This window comes from Sceloporus occidentalis, unplaced genomic scaffold (assembly GCF_023333645.1).
Source record: "Sceloporus occidentalis isolate IW3139 unplaced genomic scaffold, rSceOcc1.0.p SCAF_4, whole genome shotgun sequence".
Classification (NCBI taxonomy): domain Eukaryota; kingdom Metazoa; phylum Chordata; class Lepidosauria; order Squamata; family Phrynosomatidae; genus Sceloporus; species Sceloporus occidentalis.
The window spans coordinates 86,399,075-86,422,441 of NW_028316984.1; the positions used below are offsets into that span (position 1 = coordinate 86,399,075).

Below are 23,367 nucleotides of genomic sequence, written 5' to 3' on the forward strand. Positions count from 1 at the left end.
GGTGCTTAAACTGCATCTGCCTAAGCCATATGAAAATTGTCTGTGTGTTTGTGTGTGAGGGGATCCAATTTGAAGAGCAAAAGAGGTGCAAGCAAAAGAGGCACCTTCAGTTTACCATGCCACTATCTTTCTGTTGATCCTATATTTCCCTTTGCAATCTAAGACTGCATCTGTGAAAAGGGAAACGTCAGATCTGAAAAAGAATACAAGGAAGTAAGTGGCAGGTCATGGTAACGAGGATTTTCGCATGCTCTGCTCCCAATGTGGACACATTTGGGTTTAAATTTGGGGTTTAAATTATGTTGCTGGACTGAAACTCCCAGCATTCCTTACCATTTGCTATGCTGGCTACCCTGATGGGAGTTGAGTCCAGTCACATCTGGAAAGTATGATTCTCAGTGCTGGTATAAATACAGAGACTTACAATCCACATCTGTCTAATTTTGCACAAAATAACCAAATAATTTAAACCATTGTATGTGGAAGAAGGCCTATGTTTCTTCTATTAAGTGGTGCCAACAAAAACAACAATGTCAAGCCAAAATTGTATGTCCCATTTTTAACAATTCTGAGAATGAGATTGGACCTCAGTACAAACTTTTGCTTAAAGGAATAATAACAGGGTGCACCCTCCCCCCCAAATGCTAGAAACTAAATACCAGCTGGCTTCAATACAGGGCTGTGATCCTAGTCAGCTGCCTTAGCTGTCTGGATGCTAAGGAAGCCATGTGTATTCCTCGAAGCCTTATTCTACTGAATCATGTCCAGGTCATTGACTCTGGAACAGGTGAAAAAGGAGACAAACTGTAGCAGAACATTAAAGTAACCAGATGTTGCGGTCAAAACTTTAGGAGAAAAACTTCTGAGCAGCTGTTACCTGGCTCACAAGCAATGGCAGCTTGTGCACACAGTATACATGAGTGTATATGCAGAGTGTCTCACTCCAACATAATATGGGGATGTATCTCCCCCTGCTCAGTCTACGAGCTGCAAATCTTGATTTTGACCGGGGGGGGGGGTATAAATACAATTAATCTTCTTCATATTCTTCATAATTTTTCTGAGTTTTCATGAGCTACTGAACAAGCTGAGAAGAGGGTGGGAAGAGAATAGAAAAGAGCTGGATAAAAATACATAGTCCTTCATGTCTTAGCAATGCCACTATATTTATGTTACCATCAGTGCTGCTTTGTGTACAGTCACTCTGTCATAGTTTTATATACATTTATGTGTTAATGTAGAACTTATTGTCTATACTTTTTGCATTTCCTTTCCTTTCAACCTGACAATTCACAATCCTACGCACCTCTCTACAGATTCCAGCCAAATTAAGGGCAGCCCTCCATGCACCTGATGAAGTGGACTCTAGGCTAGGAAAGCTTATGTTAAAATAAATGTCATTGTTTTTATGGTGCCATGTGACAATGGGCTCTCCCATAATCTGGGCAACACAGCTGAGGGTTATAGTCTTTCCTCTAGGTAAACAAAAGGTTAATGTGATCATTTCCAGTTACATTTATTGGGCATCAGCATCATGGAGAAGCAACAGAGATCACAAGAAACAATTATCAATGATGGTGTAGAAGCTTCAAGATGCTTCAAGAGAAGTATGAAAGCTTCAACATGCTTCTAAATGAGAGGTTATAATAACTTGAATGCAATAAAGGATAGAGAGAGACAAACAGACTGACCAAGAGAGACTGGGATGGATGGAGAGATGCTGCCTGCCTCAGGCAGGGGTCCACACTCCCAGCTTCCCATGACCACCCAAAACCCAGACACCATCTGTATTGTGAGTAAAATAGGAACATTCAGTTAGATGTGTTAGGACTTACACTTCTTTTAACCTTGGCTCAATAAGAATAGGGTGTTTCTGCAACTTTGTAATATTCCTAAAATGTAACTTCTCTTGAAGGAAATGTCATCTTGTATAAGTTGCCCTTTTGCTTACGTAAGATCACTGAGGTAGAATAAAATATTTATTTTAAAGATCTCCTCTTTTCAATGCTCTTTTCATGTGCCTTTGCTCAGTATGTGCATGTGGGTGTGTATGTATTGGATGCTCATCTCCTGTGGGAGGGGGAAGGAAAGTCTGAACAGCTGCTACCTCCCTCACAAGCAATGGTGGCTTGTGGACAGAGATGTTTACCACACATGGCTTTTAAACCGTGATTTCACTCAGAAGGAAGCAGCTTTGGTGATACTGATCACATGATGTTGCCTCCCACCCGTAGCTGCCCTGTCCCTCAGCCATCCCTTTTCATTCACAAGAGAAACCCATGAATGACCTGGCACTCCTGCAATGCCCCAGGTGCAAAAAGTCATTCCTGGGGCATTTGCGTGATTACCATGTCCCCTTCTCCTCGCTTTCCCTTGCTAATGTTTTTTTTTTTTCCTTTTTAGTTTTTCATGCAGTTCTGGAGTTTGCAGCACTGTAGCCTCAGCAGAAGTTTTGCAAAAACTTTTAAAAGCTTAGAAAGAAAGAAAGAAAGAAAGAAAGAAAGAAAGAAAGACAGACATTAAAGGCATGATGGGTAGGGCATAAGGGAGGGAGGTGGGGTTAAGGGAGAGAGCACAATGGGTACAAATGAGAAGAGGTGCAGTGATGGCTGCTTTAGAAGCGGTATTTTACCATTTTAATTTAATTGCATGACTGCAGCAAGAAAGGGGCTGGTGTGATAATGTCCCCATTGTGTATGGGTGTATTTGTACAGTGTCTCACTCCCAAATAATAGGGGGATGTGGCTCCCCTTACTAAGTGGGGTGGGAAAACACTCAATGGCTTTATCTGCACTGTAGAGTTAAAGCAGTTTTACACCACTTTAACTGCCATGTCTCAATGCTGTGAAATTCTGGGATTTGTAGTTTTAGGAGATACTTAGCCTTCTCCATCAGTGAGCTCTGGTGTCACAACAAACTACAAATCCTAGGATTCAATAGGATGGAGCCATGACAGTTAAAGCGGTGTCAAACTGCATTGATTCTGTAGTGCAAATGCAGCCAGTGCAAGGAAATACTCCCAATTACTTCTCTGTTCCTCAGGGAGGCATTACATGGAGATAAGGTAGGCATGTACAGCTTCACCAAACTGTACACTGTTCACACTATAAGAGCTGCAAGTATAGAAAGTAGCCAAGAAATCTGAAACTGCAAAAAGATCCTAGTGAAGCATGCAGGGCTCTGGCTTTGAATTGCTCTGGTTTTGATTATCCAACCTTCCTCCTATGTAGCAGTAAATCTGAATGCTACAAATGACCAGTTCTTACATGTAGGGTATTCCAATGATGAATCCCTGAAAATATATAAACTTCTGGGTTTATTATCTTGACATCTGTGACTTTCATTTCTCACTGGCAATGAGGTGGCTTTTAAACTAGTTATTAAGAAATGCCAAACAGTAAGAGATGGATTTATTTAGGAATCTGTGAATGTCTCCCTGGTTGTCAAAGACAATGTGGTGTAGTGGAGAAATGGCTGGATTTGGATTGGTCATATCCTCACAGCCAGAAAGCGCTTTAGGGACATTAGCCAATCACACTGGGCTATTGTGTGTTGGCCTGAGCATCTTGGTCAAATGGCATAACACAAATGTGAGAAATTAGCCATTTTAGCACTTGAGCATCATTGTTATTTAAAAACAACAGCAAAAGAACAAAAACAGCATGTCACCGATTCTAAATTCTATGGATGAGAAATGGCCTTGCTGTTGTGGAATACCGGTGTCCGCCTGCTTTTAATTAAAAATAAATTAGGTTTAGTCATACGCTCCAGTCTTTATAGCTGTTTAAACAACGACTCCAGTCTTATGAAAATGTTACATTTATGAAAATTAATACAATGTTAAGAAAAATGAACCACATCAAACCATTTTTTTGAAAAACCCTGAAAGTTATATGAAAAGGGGGTGGGATAGTTGCTATGCTTGTATTCTTGCACCCAAAAGACACAGCAGGACACCTGCTAAGGCATTTGGAAAATGTCATCGAATGGTATGAGCTTAGAGATGGGGGAAGCTGTATCACTTGTCACCATTTAATGTCACAGGATGGAGTCTCCACTCTTTCTTCAAAGGGTAAGGGAATGGTCCCATCCTATTGGAGCATAGCAGAAGAACAATGAATCTTAAAGCTTTCAATGTAATTTTATTAAAACTAATAAAAAGTCACAATTTATGGAAGGATTTGTGGTGGATGTCTGCCATCTGTCACCAAGTATACCACAAAGAATATACCATAGAAGCGTATGAAAGCAAGACCTTTCTAAACACCATATGCAATAGAACCAACTATGCTACCTTCAGGGTACAAAATACTGTGGGCTGAGTATATGAACATTTTAAAATGCAGTGGAAAGTTGGCTTCAAGGGAGGACACCTGGACTGCCTGCACAATGGCCTCATTCCCACTACAAAATAAATCATTTTTTGAGTTGAATCGATCAAGAAATTTAGCGCTGAATAGATGTTCACACTATTCGAGCCATGATTGAACCTAACCGTTTCAATTTAACCCACTTTGCACTCACATTCAGCAATGGATTGATTCAGCATGGAATCACCTCACAAGGGTGACTGCGTGACAGGAACTGAATCAAATAGACACAATTCACACTTGTGCTGAATTGATTCATCTCAAAAGAAGTGGGGAATGCCTTGGATCCTGAAGAACTGGTTTAAATGGGTTTGGTGCTGTGTCCCCCTCGGCAAACCATGCCAGAAATTTGGCGCAAGCGTGAACAAGGGCCATTTAAACCAGTTCAGATCCATTTGAAAAACGGTTTATTATGTAGTGGGAATGAGGCCAATGAAGGGCAACATTTGGGAGATTATTTCAAAACAACAATATTGCTAGGAAATATTGGCTGCTGGCTGCAGTGGTAGGATGCCTTGCAAGGCAGGGAGTGACTTCTTCCTCCATATTATGACCCAAATATGGATTACATGTTATGATAAATATTTCTTTAATATATTTAAAGCTCAACTTCTTTCTACCATAGAAATTGAGGTAACGTAAGTAGCTGTGAGTCACTGACCAAACTGAAACCTGCTTAGATTTTCAAAGTTGACAATAACTTGTGTTTTACCTTAAAAGCACCAGATCCTATTTGACCTTGAAAGCTAAGTAGGATCAGCCCTAGTTAGTACTTGGATGGGGGACTGCCAATGAATACCAGCTGCTGTAGGCTGTATTTCAGAAGAAGGAACTGGCAAAATCACCTTTGAGGACTCGTGCATCAGAAATCCTTATGAAAATCATGGGGGCGCCATAAGTCGACAGGCAACTTGAAAGCACATACACACTAACTGCAGCAAAACCAGTAACCAGTTCCTTAACTACAGAAAGATTTAATAAACTTGCAGACTGTTTAACATAAAGATCAGAATGAATGGAAAATGTATATCACCCAAGTTCCTATCCAGGATTTTGAAAACAGGAGGACAAACAATGGCATTCGGAGACATTCCTCCTTGTTGTCCATTTGTAGGTAGGAGCAAAGAGCCAGTAGGACCCATTTTGGAACTTAGGGTTGCCAGAATAAAAACTGGAGAGAGCTCTTTTACCTTTAATCTTTGTGTAGAAGATGAAATTTCAGCACATGTTGTTTGTTACCTGGATTTGGATGGGACCACAAGAGTCATCTAAGTCTGACCCCATGCAAAGCAGAAATACACAACTAAGGTCTCATTCCCACTATGATTTAAAGCAAATTGCTGATCGGTTTATATGATGGTTGTTCCCATCTGAAACCTGTTCTGATCCTAGTGTGATCAGTTTCAATCTCGATGAAGCGAGGCAAACACATAAAACCCTCTCTTTCCTGACACTAGTTCTTTGGTGGTTCTTTTGGAAAGAATCGATTCCAGAGCATGTTCAACAAGTGGGAATAACAGATCTGAATTGCATCATTCTGGAGCAGAGGGACTAATGGCAGAGGGGTTTTTACCATCCCTCCTCAGTTTTTGGTAGATCCACCATCCCCCCCCCCCCCAGCACTGCCTTTGTGCTTGTGGAGTGACCTATGGGTGCATTTTTTAAAAAAAACAACATTCATAGATTTGATTCACTGATTTCACAACTACTTGCAAAGGCAAGTAGTTACAAAACCATTTAACTGAATCTTCAATCAATTTATTTTAAAAAGAATCTATAAATGCCATGGAGCCCTTTGAAAGTTTTAAACTGTGTTCCTGAGCATCTCTGGGGGAAAAACTTCCTGAGTGATGCCCAGCCAAGAGGCCCAGTGTCTGCCAGTGCCCTCTCCCCACCCAGAGCCTGGGCTGCCGCTTATGTCACTGATGACACACAGATGATTGACATGCATTTTGAAACGGCGCAAACTAGTGGAGATGACAATTGTGCCAAAAAAGAAGAGATTACAAGGACATAATGTAAAGATCCTTTTCCTTAGTGGGAATGAGCCCTAAATGTCATTTAACTGTTAACTGTCTTTAATTGCCATGGTTTCCATCCTACAGAATCCTGGGATTTGTAGTTAGATGGAGGACTTGGCATACCCCCTCACAGCTCTAGTGCCCTTCCCTGAACTAAGTCTTCAGAAGACAAAGTTTTAAGTACCATGGCAGTTAAAGTGGTATCAACACAAAGTAACTGTACAGTGTAACGACACTAATAGTTTATGACCACTTATGTGTTAGTTCCATAAATTCAGTTTTTTCCTCTTAGGAAACACAAAGCCCATGAGAGTGAAGATAGACCTGTACTGCACACTTTGGTGAGCAGGTACATTCAAAATACACATTACACATACTGTAGTTCTATATTTCTTTCTTCACATTTCTTCACATTTTCCCCAAACCAAAATAAAGTCAGAGATCAGTTTGAGTGAAAGGATGGACACATTCACTGTAAAATTTTAGAATCTGTGATCCAAAAAGTAATTTCTCTGTATTCTGGGAAGGACTGGCATAGAGTTGCTGTTTACAGTCAATGGTGGTTTTGATTATTCACGAGGTCAAGGCCACCATTGTGGGCATTCCTCTTCTCCCTCCCTCCTGGGCTTTTCCCCTTGGGAGAAAAAGTCCAGGAGCCAACTCGTGTTCCTTTCCCAGCCAGCCAAGCAGTGATCTGGCCGGGAAAGTGGGAAGGAGCCTCTAATACCTATTACCCTTTCTCAACCAGATGCCTGGACTGCCCAGCTGCCAGACTGCTGCCTGGGGATGGCAGCAATCTGGTCAGGAAAGGAGCAGGAAGCCAGTTAAAGGGATGGGAGAGTGGGGGAAAATGAGTGTGCGCTTCTGCTCCTCTTCCCTCACCCATTCCTCCCTTTAACTGGCTTATTCGTGGTTCTTCCACATTTGCGAGAATCTTGTTCCCCTAACCCCCACGAATGTGGAAGGTTGAATGTATTCCTTTCCCCAAATTCCCATAAGCTGCTCTTAAAAATACCCATAGATGAAACAGCACCCTATACAAAGTGTTTCTGAGCTAGAAAAAGACTAGGAAGAAACAATTAAGCAACATGTCTCTCCACACCATTTATCCATTCAGTCTGATAGCCTTCCAGTGCTAGTTTTCTTTTTCTTAAAGGCTAAATAAATAAATAAAAATAAAAATGCAAGATTCTCTTGGCTACATAGCATGAGCCTAATCATGACATAGTTTGATACTATTGGTGTTTTTCACACACAGAAGAAACACACATGAGAAAGACATTTTCCTCCAAGACCCATGGCATAATGTGGGCATCTTACATCATAAGAGAGGGTGTCTTTGGGGCCATTCACACTACAGAATTATAGCACTGTGATTCCGTTTTAACTGTCATGACTGCATTCTATGGAATCCTGTAGTTGAAGTTTGGCAAGTCTCTACAGGAGCTCTCTGGCTAAGAATTCTAAAGGTGTGTGTTTGCCCCCTGGTAACCTGACAATGTATGGTGATCTCATGAACTTCATAGGTTTTTCTTAGGCAGGATATTCTCAGAGACGTTTTGCCATTCCCTCCTCTGAATTATAGCTGATAGCACCTGGTATTCATTGGCAGTCTCCTATCCAAATACAAAGCAGAGCTGACCCTGCTTAGCTTCAAAGATCAGCTGGGATCTGGTGCCTTCAGGGAATGACCCTCCCTAACTGCAAATCACAGAGCTACAATGATGTAATATAAAATGGCCTTTTGCTTCAGGTAAATTTGTCGAGCATAGTGGAAGAAGTAGTCAGATTTCTAGTTTTTTTCTTAACCCATTAGATCATTATCTTTCCATCCTATTCCTTTCTATCCCATCTTCTATGACTAGTGATTATCCACTTTCTCCTATTCTTCCCCTTTCTAATTCTGCCTGTTTCAGTCCATGGCTTGGCTTGGCCTTTCCCTGTGTTGCTCCTGATCCTTCAATTACTGCTGCTGGAATAGCACTACAGACCCATTTTAATTGCTGGTGTTGTGCTCCAAGCATTTGACAAGGACTAGGGGGCACTATATAAACACCACGATTATTAGCAACCAGTTTTGTAATTAAACTACTGCTTGACTTCCTCCCCCCTACTCCGGAAGCATGCTCTTTTTCAGTCTGTTCCACAATCTATTCTAGCCAAAGGGACTTTGAAACCTTCCTGCTATTAAACAGATGGTTTGTCCAGGGCGGGGGAGGCAGGGAACCCACAACCTCTTTTCCCACCTGTTCTGTGTTTCTGCTTTCAGCACAGCTGACTGTACTTACCAGTTTGCGCTGACACCACTGGCAGATCCCGCACAGGACAATGGTGACACTAAGGCTGATGGTGATGATGGCTGAGACCAGGAGGACATCACGGGAAGGTGCCCCTGAGAAGAGAAACCAACACATTAGCTATACCAGTCTAGATACAGTTTTTCTATATATGTATATATACCCCTCTCTCTCTCTCTCTCTCTCTCTCTCTCTCTGTGTGTGTGTGTGTGTGTGTGTGTTTGTTTAAAAATGCTGCACATAGTTGATAAGGCAGGCTTATCTGTGATCCATTTTCCTCTGTTTTTGCTGTTCACACAGATCAGTAATGGATTCTGGAGGCACATGTCTGTTTACCTTGCCTGTTGTCTAAATACAATTGTCTTAAGTATAATTCTATTCTTTCTCAGTTCAAGCTCTATTGCACTGTTGCTTGTGGGGTTTTCGGGCTACGTGGCCATGTTCTAGAAGAGTTTATTTCTGGCTGGCATCACAGATGTTGGCAAAATGTCAGGAACACTCTTCCATAACATGGCCACAGAGCCTGAAAATTCCACAAAAAACTATGGATTCCAGCTGTGAAAGCCTTCGACTTTTATTGCACTGTTTATTGTAGACCTGCTGCCGAAATGAGACACTAAAAGAGTGTGTTTTTTGTGCTGCCCTTCTTTACCATCTGCCCAGTGTTAACATTGTTAAAAACCTCCCAGCTAGCAGAGGATGAGGAGAGCAAGAGGGGGCTGGGCAGGTATAAAAAGACTTTATAAAAGGAAGATTCTTTGTCAGAGGCTTTGTTAATTGAGGTATGCTCGCATAATGCTGGTTTCTGGTACACTGGGGAAAATTATGCCATTCCCCCTAATTATCAGAAAATATAAGAAGCCCTTGCCTAATATTTGTACCAGTTCAACTTTGGAGAAAGGATAGCAAAGGGTAGAAACAAGTATTCTTGACAGTTTTTAGAGAGGAAGCTGTGCTAGTCTGTTTCAGTTTAAAGAGAAGGGGAGGCAGGGAAGGAGGGCAAGGACTCTTCTGGCTCTTCTACGACTAACTGGTTTATTTATAATAATAAACTTTATTACAGCCATTTGGCCACCACACAACACTGGTTTATTTCAGCATGTGCTTTTGTGGATTTCAATTTGCATCTGAACAAGTAGATTGAAAGCCTTGAAATTTCATGCTAAAATAAATCACTTAAAAGAGCCACAAGATTTATTCACACACTGGCACACACAGCACCTCCTTCTTTTCATACTGGTCTGGGCAGTTTCAAAGGTAGGGAAAATCCCAGACAGAGAGATCAGAGCATGCTGTCACTTCTGCTATCTCAGCTGATGCAACAGAGATTCAGTGCATGTCCCTAACATGTACTGGGCAAGGTTCAATGCAGAACAGTTCAGAGAACCACAGAATGACAATTGGTGTGCTTTATGATTTTATAACACTCCAGCTGCACAATTCTTTATAGAACAATTATCACAGCACTAGAATGTTGCCTATTTCCTCTCCTAGGAAATCACAGATCCAGTAATTGTTAAGAGTTGCTTTGGTTTGAAAAAACCAAAGAAAATGAAGCAATCAGACGAGAACAGGACTATGACTTCCAGGTTGAGGATGGCTTCACAAGGCAGCCCTCCAAAGCAGCTCCACAGATGGAAGGATATTCAGTGTGGCAGTTGTTGGTTAGAGACTATGTAGCTAGCAAAAATTGCTTCCCTGATATGGGAAGCTCAAAGATAAACCTCATAGAGCAATAGCAATAGCAAGTACATTTCTATTCCGCTTATCAGTGTACTTAAGCACTCCCTAAGCAGTTTATAATGTGTAAGCTAATTGCCCCCAACAAGCTGGGTTTTAGCCACCTCAAAAGGATGCAAGGCTGAGTTGAGCCTGAGCTCCTGGCTGGTACTGAATTCACAACTGAGTGAGTGAGTGAGTGAGTGAGTGAGTGAGTGAGTGAGTGATTGCAGCATAGCCGTTTAACCACTGTGCCACCAGGATCCTCATATGAGTCTGGATCCCACTCTAAGCAACCTAATGCATGATTAGTGCAGTTCTGATATGTGGAGAAGACCAAGAGGAGACTGCTCACCCTATTGCATTCAAGCCTTATAGAGGAGATTGCTCAATTTTCTTAATGATCCCATAAGCAAGATATAGAAGAAACAAAAACTAAGAAGCTTGCTGATGAATTGCGATGACCTGACCTAAACAAGCAACACCTATGAACATAAAGTAACTATATTGGGATTTAATTTGCAATAATTTAACATGGTGGCTAAAGGAAAGAACTGTGTTGTTGACTTAAGATAACTTAAGAAACTTAAGGCCATCTTTTTGCTCTGCAGAGAGGAAGTGAACTAACAACTGATGAACTGAAATGTAAGTTCCAGCTGAAATAAAAGAGTTTAAGTTAGAGAGAAAGCCAGTTTAAAGGATGAAACAGCATCATCTTGCAGATAAGTGATTAACTGAGGTTAAAGGGAAAATTAACTGTTAAAATGGTTTTAATGAATTCAGACCAGACACTGGAGATGATGGATCTCTGACAGATGGTTGGGATTTAATATTTGTGATTAATGTAATAACACATTTTGCCTTGAATTTGTTTTGTTTTTCTTTAGAAATCTTAAATCAAATATATTGCAAATAAGTATGGTACAAATGATTGAAATTACCAAGGATAAAAGTTGAAAGTGAAGATCATGTTGTTTAAATTACCTATGTAGATATAGGTCCTAAACATAGGTCCGAAACACACAGGCCAAACAGTGTGAATTCCAGCTGCATTTGGGGTGTAGTGTTCAGATGATGCAAACATGGCCAGGAGCTGCACTGACACTGCATCATCCAGGAAGAACTGGGCCAAGAAAGAGTGGATAGGATCCCCTCTTTCTGGTGGCCCAGTTCAGGACTGTGGCAGCAGCCAGGATCAGGGCCAGGCACATGCACTTACTGTGGCCCTGGCACAATCATTTCCAGAGTGGCTGCACACCGCTCTTTTCGGTCCATCTGTTTCAGGCCATAGTATATAAAGCTGTACATAAAGTACTTTGAACTAAGTCTGGTGTTATGTAAATGTTTATATACAGACCATCAAAATGTATAGTGCAGTTGTACAACATGTCCTGACAGAGCCCATATTTAGCACAGGAAGCCAAATGGAGGATGACACTGATGAGTTGCAGAAACAACTGTGGAAAGGGCTTCAACAGGTGAAAGGAAATGGCTTGTTGTAAAGAGATGCTATAGCACAATGTGTTTCAGCCTAAAAGCCTTCCTCAAAGGGAAAACCTGCTCCATCCATTTCTCTCACCAGATAATGTTGCTTTTTGTCACTTCCTAGGGTGAACCCATGAATGAAACAAAATGAATGTATTTAGCTCTCCCTGAAAAAGAGTTTTAATTGAAGACATGTTGGACTGCAGCACTGCTTCTCAGACTATCTGATGTGAATGGCCAGCAATCCCGCCCCCCCTCAGTAATGTGCCAAGGAATGGTACCATATTTGTGTCCACTGACAACAACTGTTTCTTTCTTCCCCGGCAATTCTCTGCAGACTAGCAGCTGATTTGCTTGTAGACTGACACTGCTCCCGGGATCACCACTTGGAGTAGCATTGGATTACAGCATTTCTTTGCAAAAAAATTTGTTCCTTAGTGTATATGAACACCATTCTTGCCCCCCCCCCCCATTCCCTACATCTAGAATAACATAGAATGTACCTTTTTATACCTAAGCAGAAGAGGGAATTTCAGCAGAAGCAGCTTCTCTCACCACTAAACAATAAGTAATGTTTGCCCAAATTCCTTCTCTTCTGTGCAATTACTAAAGGTACAGGAGGTGGGTTGACTCTTGCTCCTGTTTGTCATTTTCCTGTTTTTGGCCACAAGAGACAAAAGGAATGAAAAATGAAACTGCTGAAAGTGCCAAAGAAAAACTTGTCTGTGCTAATATGAAATCATGATGGCCATCCCCCTCCAAGAATCCAGGCCAAAAGCCATGAAACCATGCTGTGATAATGGAAAGACTTGAAATTCTGCCAGGAAAAGTTTGAAGTTCAAAATGGAACAAGGGGAGGGCCTGTGATGTTCTCTCATGCTTTCCTAGGGTCAGAGTGCTGGGTGAGCTGGTGAAATTGGCAAGTGACAGAGCACTGACTTATTTAAGCAATATCATCCTTGTACTGACTCCTGTGAAAGGTTTAGGCTATCTCAGGTGATAAAGCAATGCAGTAGAAGATGAAATTAATAGATATAAATCTAAGGTAATGTGCATTGAAAGAAATGTTTCAAATCACTTAAAGAATGCAGTGGTTTGTAAATGAACGATAACCCCTCATGGAAAAGGGTAAAACATCATTGTGAAAAACCTCACGGTCCCCCCCCCTCTAAATATATTAGGACAGGAGGAGGAGAGGAGAAAAGCAGAAGTACCAAGAATACTAACAAATGTTTTTGAGTAACTCCATATATCACTTGGTACTGCTCACCTACAATACCATGCTTAGTTATCTTCATTAATTTTGCTATCTTGCACAGATCAACCAAATATGCAAATATCCTGTGCTGATGGTAGCATTTCATATACTGTCAGTGTGTGAATGGTGTATTAAATCTGCCCATTGAACAACACATCCTGATTTATCAGCTCTTTCCAATATGAATTATCTAAGTGGAAGTCATGGAAATTTTGCATCAATAGTACAACTAAAAATACATCTATACTCCCCAAAGGTATTTGGAATTCAGTTTGACAGAGGATAAATTTTCTTAAAGGTTTCAGAAAACAAAAAAACCTCTCCTGACTCTAGGGGTGCATGGGGTGCAGACCACAGCAGGTGACACTCTATGGGGGTGGTGAAGCCACTGCTCCCCAAGCATCTGCCTCTGGGCAGAAATGGGTTGTGGCATTCACCTGCATCCCTTTAAAATGCTGGAGCTCATTGGAAGAGAAGGTATGCGTGGGGAGAGGCTTAGTGAGTGGAGAAAAAAGAGACCCCAGGTTTTAATTTTTTTTAAAAAAAATAACATTTTAAAAAAGTTTAAATTTCAATTTCAATTTTTAAAATTATTTTAAATTTTTCTTTAAAAACATCACAGCTTACCAAATGTTCATTTTAGCCATATGAAACTATGTACATGTAAATATATTTATGCTATGCATATGATATTGTGATTTAAAGGTATAATTTTAATTTTGCTAGTTGTTTATGTCCCAACTATTGCCATTATAGTCAGTGATATATGAGAATAATGGTTCATGAGTTATATTAGTACAAAAAAAATAATACTAAGGATAATATATAGTTTGGTATGGGAGGAGGTCAATAGGGGTGAGGCTTGACACCATGAGTGTTTTGCTTTTCACTAACTCCCAACATTGCCCAAGTAAGCTTATAGGGCTGTACAGAAATATCAGTGGTTTCAAACATGAAAATTCAAATATGAACATTAGAAATAAATGAATACTGATAGGTGCTACTGACACTTATGAGTAAAACCCAAGTTGTTTGATTTTGTTTCCAAAAAAAGAATGAAAGAGCCTCCATTATTAGTTCTCCATCCCCAGAACTGTACATTTGCAACCAAATCTGCAAATGTTTCCCTCATTGCCATCTTATATGCAAAGGGTGGGGCACCCCTCTCATCCCAAGGGCCACATTCCAGTTGGAAGAGGTGTAAAAGGGTAGGAGAAAAAAAATGCCAGCATACTTCAATTTAAAGCTCTTACTGCCATAACTAAGCTTTTGGAGAGGTATTTTAGCTTATTAGAACTGAGGAAAAATTCTCACGAAATCTGAGAAAACCAACAAAGGCAAGGGGGATCCCATAGAACTAGACTGCGAGGTCAGCAAGGCCCAATTTGGCCCTAGGACCAGAGGTTTCCCACCTTTGTTTTTTGCAATGAATTGCAGAGAAGGACCTGATGCCAAAATTGCCTTTAGAAGCAGCTCCCCACCCTTAAACATTGTTTGAGCATCTGCCCTGAAGAACAGATTAATACAATCTGATGTTCTGCCTATTATTTCGTAGAGATAAGTTGATCTTCAAATATAAAGATTATATTAATGGCACCATTATATTTCTCAATATCTATATACTCATATTTTACATTCAGAAAAATGAGAGGCTTTTGGATTAGTCCATACATTAATATGGTGGCATGGTACTCTTGAAAAACCTTATTCTTTATGATTCAACTGTATATTACCTTGATAAATGGAAACTAAGACCACTATGTGTTAAGCATGGCTTTCAGATTGTTAAAATCTAGATCAATTATATCTTGTTTTAGGTCTCTGATACTGCATTAAGAAGTATAGATGACACAGTTTGGATGGTTCCACATTATCTAAGCTTTATATGACATGGAGCACAAGTATATTGAACAGCCATCTTTAAGAATCTACTGTGCTGTTGAGAAAAGTGAATAGTGAAGACAGCTAACAGGAAAAGAGTTAACACATTTGAAATGTGGTGCTGGAGGGAGAGTTCTACAGATACAGTGGACTGCCAAAAAGACAAATAAATGGATCTGAGAATAAATCATGCTTGAATTCTCTCAAGAATCCAGCATAACTAAACTGAGGTTAATATACTTTGTACATACCATGAAACAACACGAATCATTAGAAAAGACAGTAATTTTTGGTAAAGTTGAAGGCAGTAGAAAAAGAGAAAGACTAAGTTACAGGTGAACAGACTCAAGGAAGCCACAATTCTGAGTTTGCAAGACCTGAGTAGGGCTGTTAGTAGCTGGGTCTCTTGACTGTCTCTCACTCATAGAGTCACCATAAATTAAAACTGACTTGATGGCAAATAATAACTGGACTGTTGTGGCAACAAAAGAACTGCTTTGTTGAAAGGGTGGGATGTTGGGTGTTATTTTAGGTTGTCATATAAAAGATTAGGTGTCTAAATACTATAGAGCACAATAGAAAAAGGAAAGAAAAGTAAACAGGAGCACCAGAAATAGACATTTATAGCAGATCCTGCAGTAGGAAGGACCATTATTGTAATTTATATTTTTTATTTATTTATAGTATTTCTACCTTGCCTCATACTGTAAGATCTCTGGGCAGTTTATAATAAAATCAATTGTGACTGTTAAAATGCAAAACAATACAAAATTTAAACATATTTTTTAAAAGTCATGTTAAAACAATATAAAATCATTTTTCGTTTATTTTTAAAATAGTGACTGTTGAATAACAGTGACAGCGCAGAGCCATGAAAAATACTACAGTCTGATAGCCAGAGCAAATGGAGAAATCTAGCATATTTTGCTGGTAGGAGTAACAAGATGCACAATTACATCTAATAGCAAAAAATGTTCAACTAATGAGAGAAAATGCCTTTTCCCACACAACATCATTAACCTGTGGGGGAAGTCCTGGCAATCAGAAAACTCTGACATTCAGACTAGCTCTTACACATTTATAAAAATATACATGTAGGCTGACAATAGTCAAGAAAGAAAGAGGGAGGCAGAGAGGGAGGGAGAAGGGAAGAAAGAGAGAAAATAAAATGGGAATTCTTCCTCTTTGTTACTCTTTCTTTCCACCCACCTGCTTACCCGGCAGCGTGCCATCTATCTGGATAATTGCAGTAGTTCATGGCATAATGGGCTGGCATCCAGTGGCAATAGGTGGTTCCCATGCCAGTCTAGCAGTGAATGTGCTCTAGGTTTAAATGAGCAATCCAAGGTGCTGAACAAATTTGGAGGAACAAACTTCAGCCCTTTGTATCTTCTATGCTGGAATGCGTCCCTAAAGAGCATGGCATGAAGCATCACCACCAGACTAGCTTCCTAATCAGAAAGGAATCTGGATCACAAATTTGATTTAGGACATTTTTGTACTGTGGGCCCTTGGTATCTGCTGGGGTTGGGTTCTAGGACTCCTTGTGGATACCAAAATCCATGGATGCTCAAGTCCCATTATATATCATGGTGTAGTAAAATGGCATCCCTTATGTAAAACAGTAAAATTGAGGTTTGCATTTTGGAGCTTTTGTGTGTGTAAATATTTTTGAATCATGGTTGGTTGATTCCATGGATGCAGAATCCATGGATATGGAGGGCCAACTATATTTCCTTCCTTACTAAATGTTAAAACACTCCATGACCAATAATCCCCACCTAGTCAATTTGCATGAAATAGAATGATTTCTGGTTCCTGAGCAATGGACTGTAGGCTGCAGTGATGATGAAAGGTGTGGGCAGCTTCACAACAAGAGAATTAAAAGCCAGCTTTTTGAAAGATAAACAGGGAATATGTATGCTAGAATGACAGGCGTTTAAAAATTAAGGTGGGAAAAAAGAGGTGAATTAGATTTAGGGTAGTAATCCAATGGACAGGGAAAGCTTTGCTTAGGTCTCTTCCTTCCTTCCTACTTTAAATGTCTATGTAATGTTCTCATGTGTGGATGCTATAGCAGGGAAGCTCTCAGCATGTAAAGAAATTTGAAGCACATTTGTACAACATACAAGGATATCCCTGCTAGCCTTCTGGAGGCAGGTAAAGACTATTTTATTCTGACAAGCTTTCAGAATTTAAGGCTTTTACAGATAAGAGTTTCAGATGGTGCTGTATTGTTTTTATTGAGCTCTTAATTGCTTTTTAAAAATCCTTTATAGACATACATTTTAAATTGTTTTAATACTTTGATTAGTTTAATCTTATTTTGATATTGGCATTTGTATGTTTTTAGCTATATTTCACTTGTTTGTTTTTTTAAATGGTAAACTGTCTCAAGTCTCAGTTTTGGGGAAAAGGTGAAGATGATGATGATACATCATCATTGTTGTTGTTATTATTGCTATTTACACACTGCGAGCCAATGTGTGGTAGTGATTTCAGAGTTAGTTTATAACTCTGAGGTCCAAGGTTTGAATCCCCATTTGACCATGGAAACCCACTAGGTAACCTTTGTTGTTGTAACTGCCCCTGAGTTGACTTCAACTCATGGCGACCCTATGGATGAGACACCTCCAAGAACCCCTAACTTCCAATTCACTGCTTAGTTCCTGCAATCCCATGTCTGTGCCCCCCCTGACTGAGTCAATCGATCTGGCATGTGGTCTTCCTCTCCTTCTTCTGCCCTCTATCTTTCATAGCATTTTTGTCTTTTCCAGTCATCCATGCCTTCTCATTATATGGCCAAAGTACATCAGTCTCCGTTTTATCATCTTGGCTTCTAATGAGATCTCTGGCTTGATTTGTTCCAAGACCCATCTGTTTGTCTTTTTGGCTATCGACAGTATCCTAAGCACCACATCTCAAATTAGTTGATTTTTCTTCTATCTGCTTCCTTTACTGTCCAGCTCTCACATCCATACATAGTAATGGGGAATACAATGGCTTGGACAATTCAAACCTTTGTACTCAGTTGTATATCTTTACTCTTCAGTAGTTTTTCTAGTTCTTTCATAGCTGCCCTTCCCATTCCCAATCTTGTTCTTATTTCCTGACTGCAGGGACCATTCCTGTCTATATTTCATCCTAGTTATGAGAATTCTTTAACTATTTAATTTCCTCATTGTCTAGATTGAATATCTGGATCTCTTCTGTGGTCATAATTTTCTTTTCTTTATGTTCAACATTAATCCTGCCTTTGCACTTTCATCTTTGGCCTTCCTTGTTAACTGTTCCAAAGTCTGTGATGCTTTCTGTGATTATTATAGTATCATCCATGTACCTTAGGTTGTTGATATTTCTTCCTCCTGTCTTCACTGCTCCTATTTCTGATTTTTTCTCTGCTTTTCTTATGATGTTTTCAATATACAAGTTGAACAAACGGTTGATAGAATGCATCCTTGTCTCAGCAAGTCATATTCTCCTAGTCTAAGAGGAAGCCAAGAGGAAACCCTCTCTCAGCAAATCTTACCAAGAAAATCTTATGATAGTTTCACCTTAGGGCCACCATACGTCAGAAATGACTTGAAGACACAACAAAGACAATCTAATCTAGAATTTGGTTTCTCACAGATGGTCACCAGATGTCTGTGGGAAAGCCACAGGCAGAACTAGAATGGCTTGCTCCTGCCATTATTTCCCAGCAACTCATGTTCAGAGGTTTTCTGCCTCTGATCTTGGAGGAAGTAAATGGCCATCATGACTAGTAGCCATTGGCAGCCATTAGGAAAACCATGAGTTTGCCTAATCCTCCCTTCAAGTACGTTACGTTAGTGGCCATGCCCACATCTTGAGTAAAGAAATTCCATAAGCTATGTGAGGGAGTACTTTAATTTGTGCATCCTGACAAAATCCAGTTTTCTTAGGATGATCCTCAGTTAGTATATCACGGAAGATGGAATCCCACTTTAATTGTTATGCCCATTCTATGTAGGATCTCTGGAATTCTTGAGATTTCTCTGCTTCAGTTCAGGGGAGTGTGCTAGAAAATTCTAAGCACCTCAGTGAACTACAGATTGTAAGACACCATAGTATGCAGCCATGATTATTAAAGCATTATCAAAGTGTTATAAATTATGCACTGTGGATATGCCCAGGAAAGAGGGGAACCTGCTTTTCCTCCACTCCACACCATGTATGTGCCTTCAAATTGTCTGTCAACCTATGGTGACTCCATGATACATATTTGTAAACATATCTCTATCATGTCCATGCTTTTTTTTTCTGAACTAGAAACCTTGATAACCCCTTCTCATAGGGGACTTGCTCCAGCCATTTATGATTTTTGAGTTACCTGTCTGCCGCTTTCCTGAGCTCTTAAATATCATTTTAAAAGATTTCCAGCAACACAACACTGCTGGGGGGAGTATTGCTTGCTCCACAACCACAACAGCTGTACTACTTTGGCAAAGACATCTGGATTCCCCCTCCAAACAAACTGAGCATTTATTGCACAATAAAATAATCTCTTGGAAAGGCCCTTGGGTGGTCCTGCTGAAAGCTTTCTGGAATGAATCATCATTGCTTACTCAAGAGCCTGGGCTTCCTAAAGCCTTCTATTATCTACCAGATTGTTCATCCTTAAAAACATTTGACGTGCAGCAAATGAAAGCAATGCAAAACACAAGTGGAGGCTTATATTGGTACAATGGTTCGTCAGATTAAAACAATCACAATATTAACACAAAGCCCTTTTTTAAAATGAAAGACTGATTAAATTGCAAGGGTAGGTAGGTTAGCCCAATTAAAAGATATTGAACATTGGTGGGAATATGTTTTGGAGTTAAACAATATGACAACATGGAACCCTAGTCTGTGGGGTGCTTCATCCATTAAGCTTTCCTTACATAATGTGATGAAAAAGGATTGGGCATCCCTTGTAAAGGGCAATGGCGGTTTTTATTTTGATTCTGAAGCAGATATCTTGAAAAGCCCATTTCAGACACAGGGACGATTGGTAAATTCCAAGCCAGTGCATTGACAAATCTATTCTGGATTTTAGTCTGAATTTTAAGGAGCTACTCAAGGTGATCTACTTTATTCCTCAAATAGGTTTTCACCTTGGAGAGTGCCTTTAAATTCTGGAGCAAATTTGTCTCCTTACTCATATGGAAGACTGAAGCCATCCCTGTTCAGATGGAATAAAGGCAGGAGAATTAGGTTTAGGAGTCTAGCAGAAAATGTTTGGTGAGTGGACCTCCACTGTTGGTGGCATTTTTTTTCAATACATCGTGTGGAAATATTCACTTCTCAATTTAAATCTCCAAGAATGTAAATTTATGAGAATTATCTGTGCACTTGTGTGTGTATGTATATATTCCTTTCAGAAGCCTTCTTCATCTCAGTAATATTCACTTGTGACACTAGATAAATAGCACTCAATATGCATTAAAAATTAATCTGAGTAATAATCGTGTATTAATAATTAACTTTGATATATTTTACTCCGAGCTGTCAATGTCCCCAGAGTAGTCTTTTTCCTCAACTCTCTCCACACCTACAGCTCCTTTAAGAACAAAAATGGTAGTTTGTGCATAGGGCCATCAAAGCTGGTCAACTGAGACATCATGATTCCCATGGACAGAACCATTTCCTGGGATGATTTTTAATGCTTCAAACACCTTGAGCTCACCATTACTAGAAAGGAAGACATAAGAACTGATGTCAAACGTAGCAGCACTATGTCTGGCAAAATAAAAGCATCCACAATTTAACAAAACAAAATTGAAGTTGATGGCCACAAAGGAGCGCAAAGACATGATATTATTTTACTATACATTACTGAGAAGAATAGAGAACAAGGAGGACAAGGTAGAAAAGGACATAAGAAGACTAAATGCCCACCAAGCCCTGAATCCTGTTTTCACAGTAGCAGCTGTGAAGAACAGATACAAAATGGGGGACCACAGCCCTTTCTGTTTGTTCCTTTGTTGTGTGTAGTGCTGTAATAGGTGCAAAAAGAGGCCATTACATATCTACACAGTTAGCTACTTTCTAAATGTCTGGCTCTGATGGGTCCTGAATGCCAGGGGGTCTGGACAGAGTAGCATGGAAAATTGGCTTTGCCATGGAGCAGCAATGAGCTGCTGCCTGGGGCAGCCATCTCTTTTTACCTAATGGTAGAGTCAGCCCTGTTACTGATAATGAATTTTGGTCTTCCTGTAGTGAAGATGTAAGACATTTAATTATGACTGTAACTTAACTCCTTTTGCAGGGTAATTAACATTTTAGTTATTTTTATGGTGATGGAGTATAGCCTTACTAAATGGCGTAGAAGGAATATCACACAGTTAAAGGAGTAGCTTTTGCTGAGCTTTGCATTGATGACCTGTGCTTTGTTGAAGACGTTGAAGCAACAAGGCGGAGGGCAGGAGAAATGTTTGTTTTGTACCTTCCCTATCCCTCCAAGCCAACACACATGTTGTCCCAAAGAGTTCTGAAACCTAAATATTAGAAAGAACTTCCTGACAGTAAGAGCTGTTCAACAGTGGGATGCATTTCCTCAGAGTGTAGTAGAGTCTCCTTCTTTAGAGGTTTTTAAACAGATTGGATGGTCATCTGTTGGGAGTGCTTTTATGGTGTATTCCTGCATGGCAGGGGGTTGGATTGGATGGCCCTTGGGGTTCTCTACCAACAATATGATTCTATGATAAGTGGGAGCAGATGGCTACCAGTGGAAAGGGAAATTAGCACTATCTCCAACACCACCACTTTCTGCTTATGGAAGCTTCCAATGGATGAAAGAGCTTTTCAGAAGCAGAGGGACAGAACTGAAAATGGCCCTTTGTCACATGGGTTCTTTTGGTCATTATTTTTGTATCTACAATCCTTGATGCCTTTTATTCAAGGCTAACATTCATTTCCAAGTATTACTTAAAAACCAGTTGATGAAGATGCCACAGTCTAAACAATTTTTTTCCATTTAAAATTTCAACCTGTACAATAGCATTAGATATATCAGCCATTGAAAGGGAGGGTGGCTTGATAGTTCTCCATCATGCCTGATGTAGTATAGATTTCTATATTGCTTTTTATCTTTTTATGTGTATGCTTAAATTGCTTTAATAGTTTAATTCAATTTTAGGTTTGCTTTTTGTATGTTTTTAGCTGCATTTTTCTTTTTAAATTGTAAGATGCCTAGAGTCCCAATTTTAGGAGAAAGGTGGGATAGAATAAGAATATGCAAAGTTTGGAAAATTGATTTTGGCAGTTTTCTACTCAAACAAAGCTTTGGAAGACAGACAATTTGGCTACAGTACCGTCAAGAGGTAGGGTACAGTCAGAACAGAACATGGAGAAACAGAATGGTTCCCAATTGGCAAAGGAGTCAGACAAGGCTGCATCTTATCACCCCACATGTTCTACTTATATGCAGAATATATTGTAAGAAAAGCAGGCTTGGACACAAAAGGAGGAGGAGTGAGACTAGGAGGAAAGAATATCAACAATCTGAGATATGCAGTTGACACCACAATACTAGCAGAAAACCTCAAAGACCTAGAACAACTACTAAGAAAGATCAAGGAAGAAAGTGCAAAGATGGCCTATTGTTGAACATAAAGAAAGCAAAAATAATGACACATCATGAGAAGTCATGAATCATTGGAAAAAACAGTAATGCTAGGAAAGGTAGAGGGAAGTAGAAAGAGAGGAAGGCCGCATGCAAGATGGATGGACTCTATTAAAAAGATCACGAGTATGAGTTTGCAGGAGTTGAGCAGAGCAGTGGAAGACAGAGATTCTTGGAGATGTATCAGCAGAGTCACCATGGGTCGAGATCAACTATAATTCTCCAAAATGTCCATAATTTACTGGACAATATGAGGAAAGTAAGGCCTGGAACAGGAAAGACTTCATTTTGAATAGATGTCAATGCCTCTGAAGGGCTACTGTCTCTTACTGGAGGATTCTGGGATTCATGTCTCTAGCTGCATGGTTGCAATGCCCACTGTCCTCACCTGCTCCCCAGGAAGTGTGAAATGCCATTTTCTTCCACATGGCAAATTACAGGCTTCACCACAGAGAGGTTATAGAATGATAAGCAATGCAGCAGGCTGCTGTGTAATTTAACTGCCAAGGAGACAGCAGGGAGAGGAAGCCCTTGCTTATTACACTCTGTAGTGGCATGGAGGGTGAGGATATAAGGGGGGAGTTATTTGCACTGCCTGAGGGCAAGCATAAAGCAGCATGAAATGAGGCACTGCAACTAGGAAGGCATAAATACAGAACACCCGGCGCTCCTCTGAGTTACTGAGAGCAATTTTTATTATAGCAAGCAC

The 23,367-nt window shown here is 40.0% G+C and overlaps 1 protein-coding gene across 7 annotated transcripts in view; it reads right to left on the bottom strand.

Annotated features, from left to right (window-relative positions):
- Positions 1-23,367, bottom strand: part of SYT7 (synaptotagmin 7) — a 307,574-nt gene that overhangs the window by 130,017 nt on the left and 154,190 nt on the right. For all 7 annotated transcript variants that reach the window (XM_089520749.1, XM_089520746.1, XM_089520745.1 and 4 more), the window contains exon 2: positions 8,680-8,783. In XM_089520749.1, the coding sequence (XP_089376875.1) occupies positions 8,680-8,783 (104 nt within the window). The remainder of the gene's footprint in view (positions 1-8,679; positions 8,784-23,367) is intronic.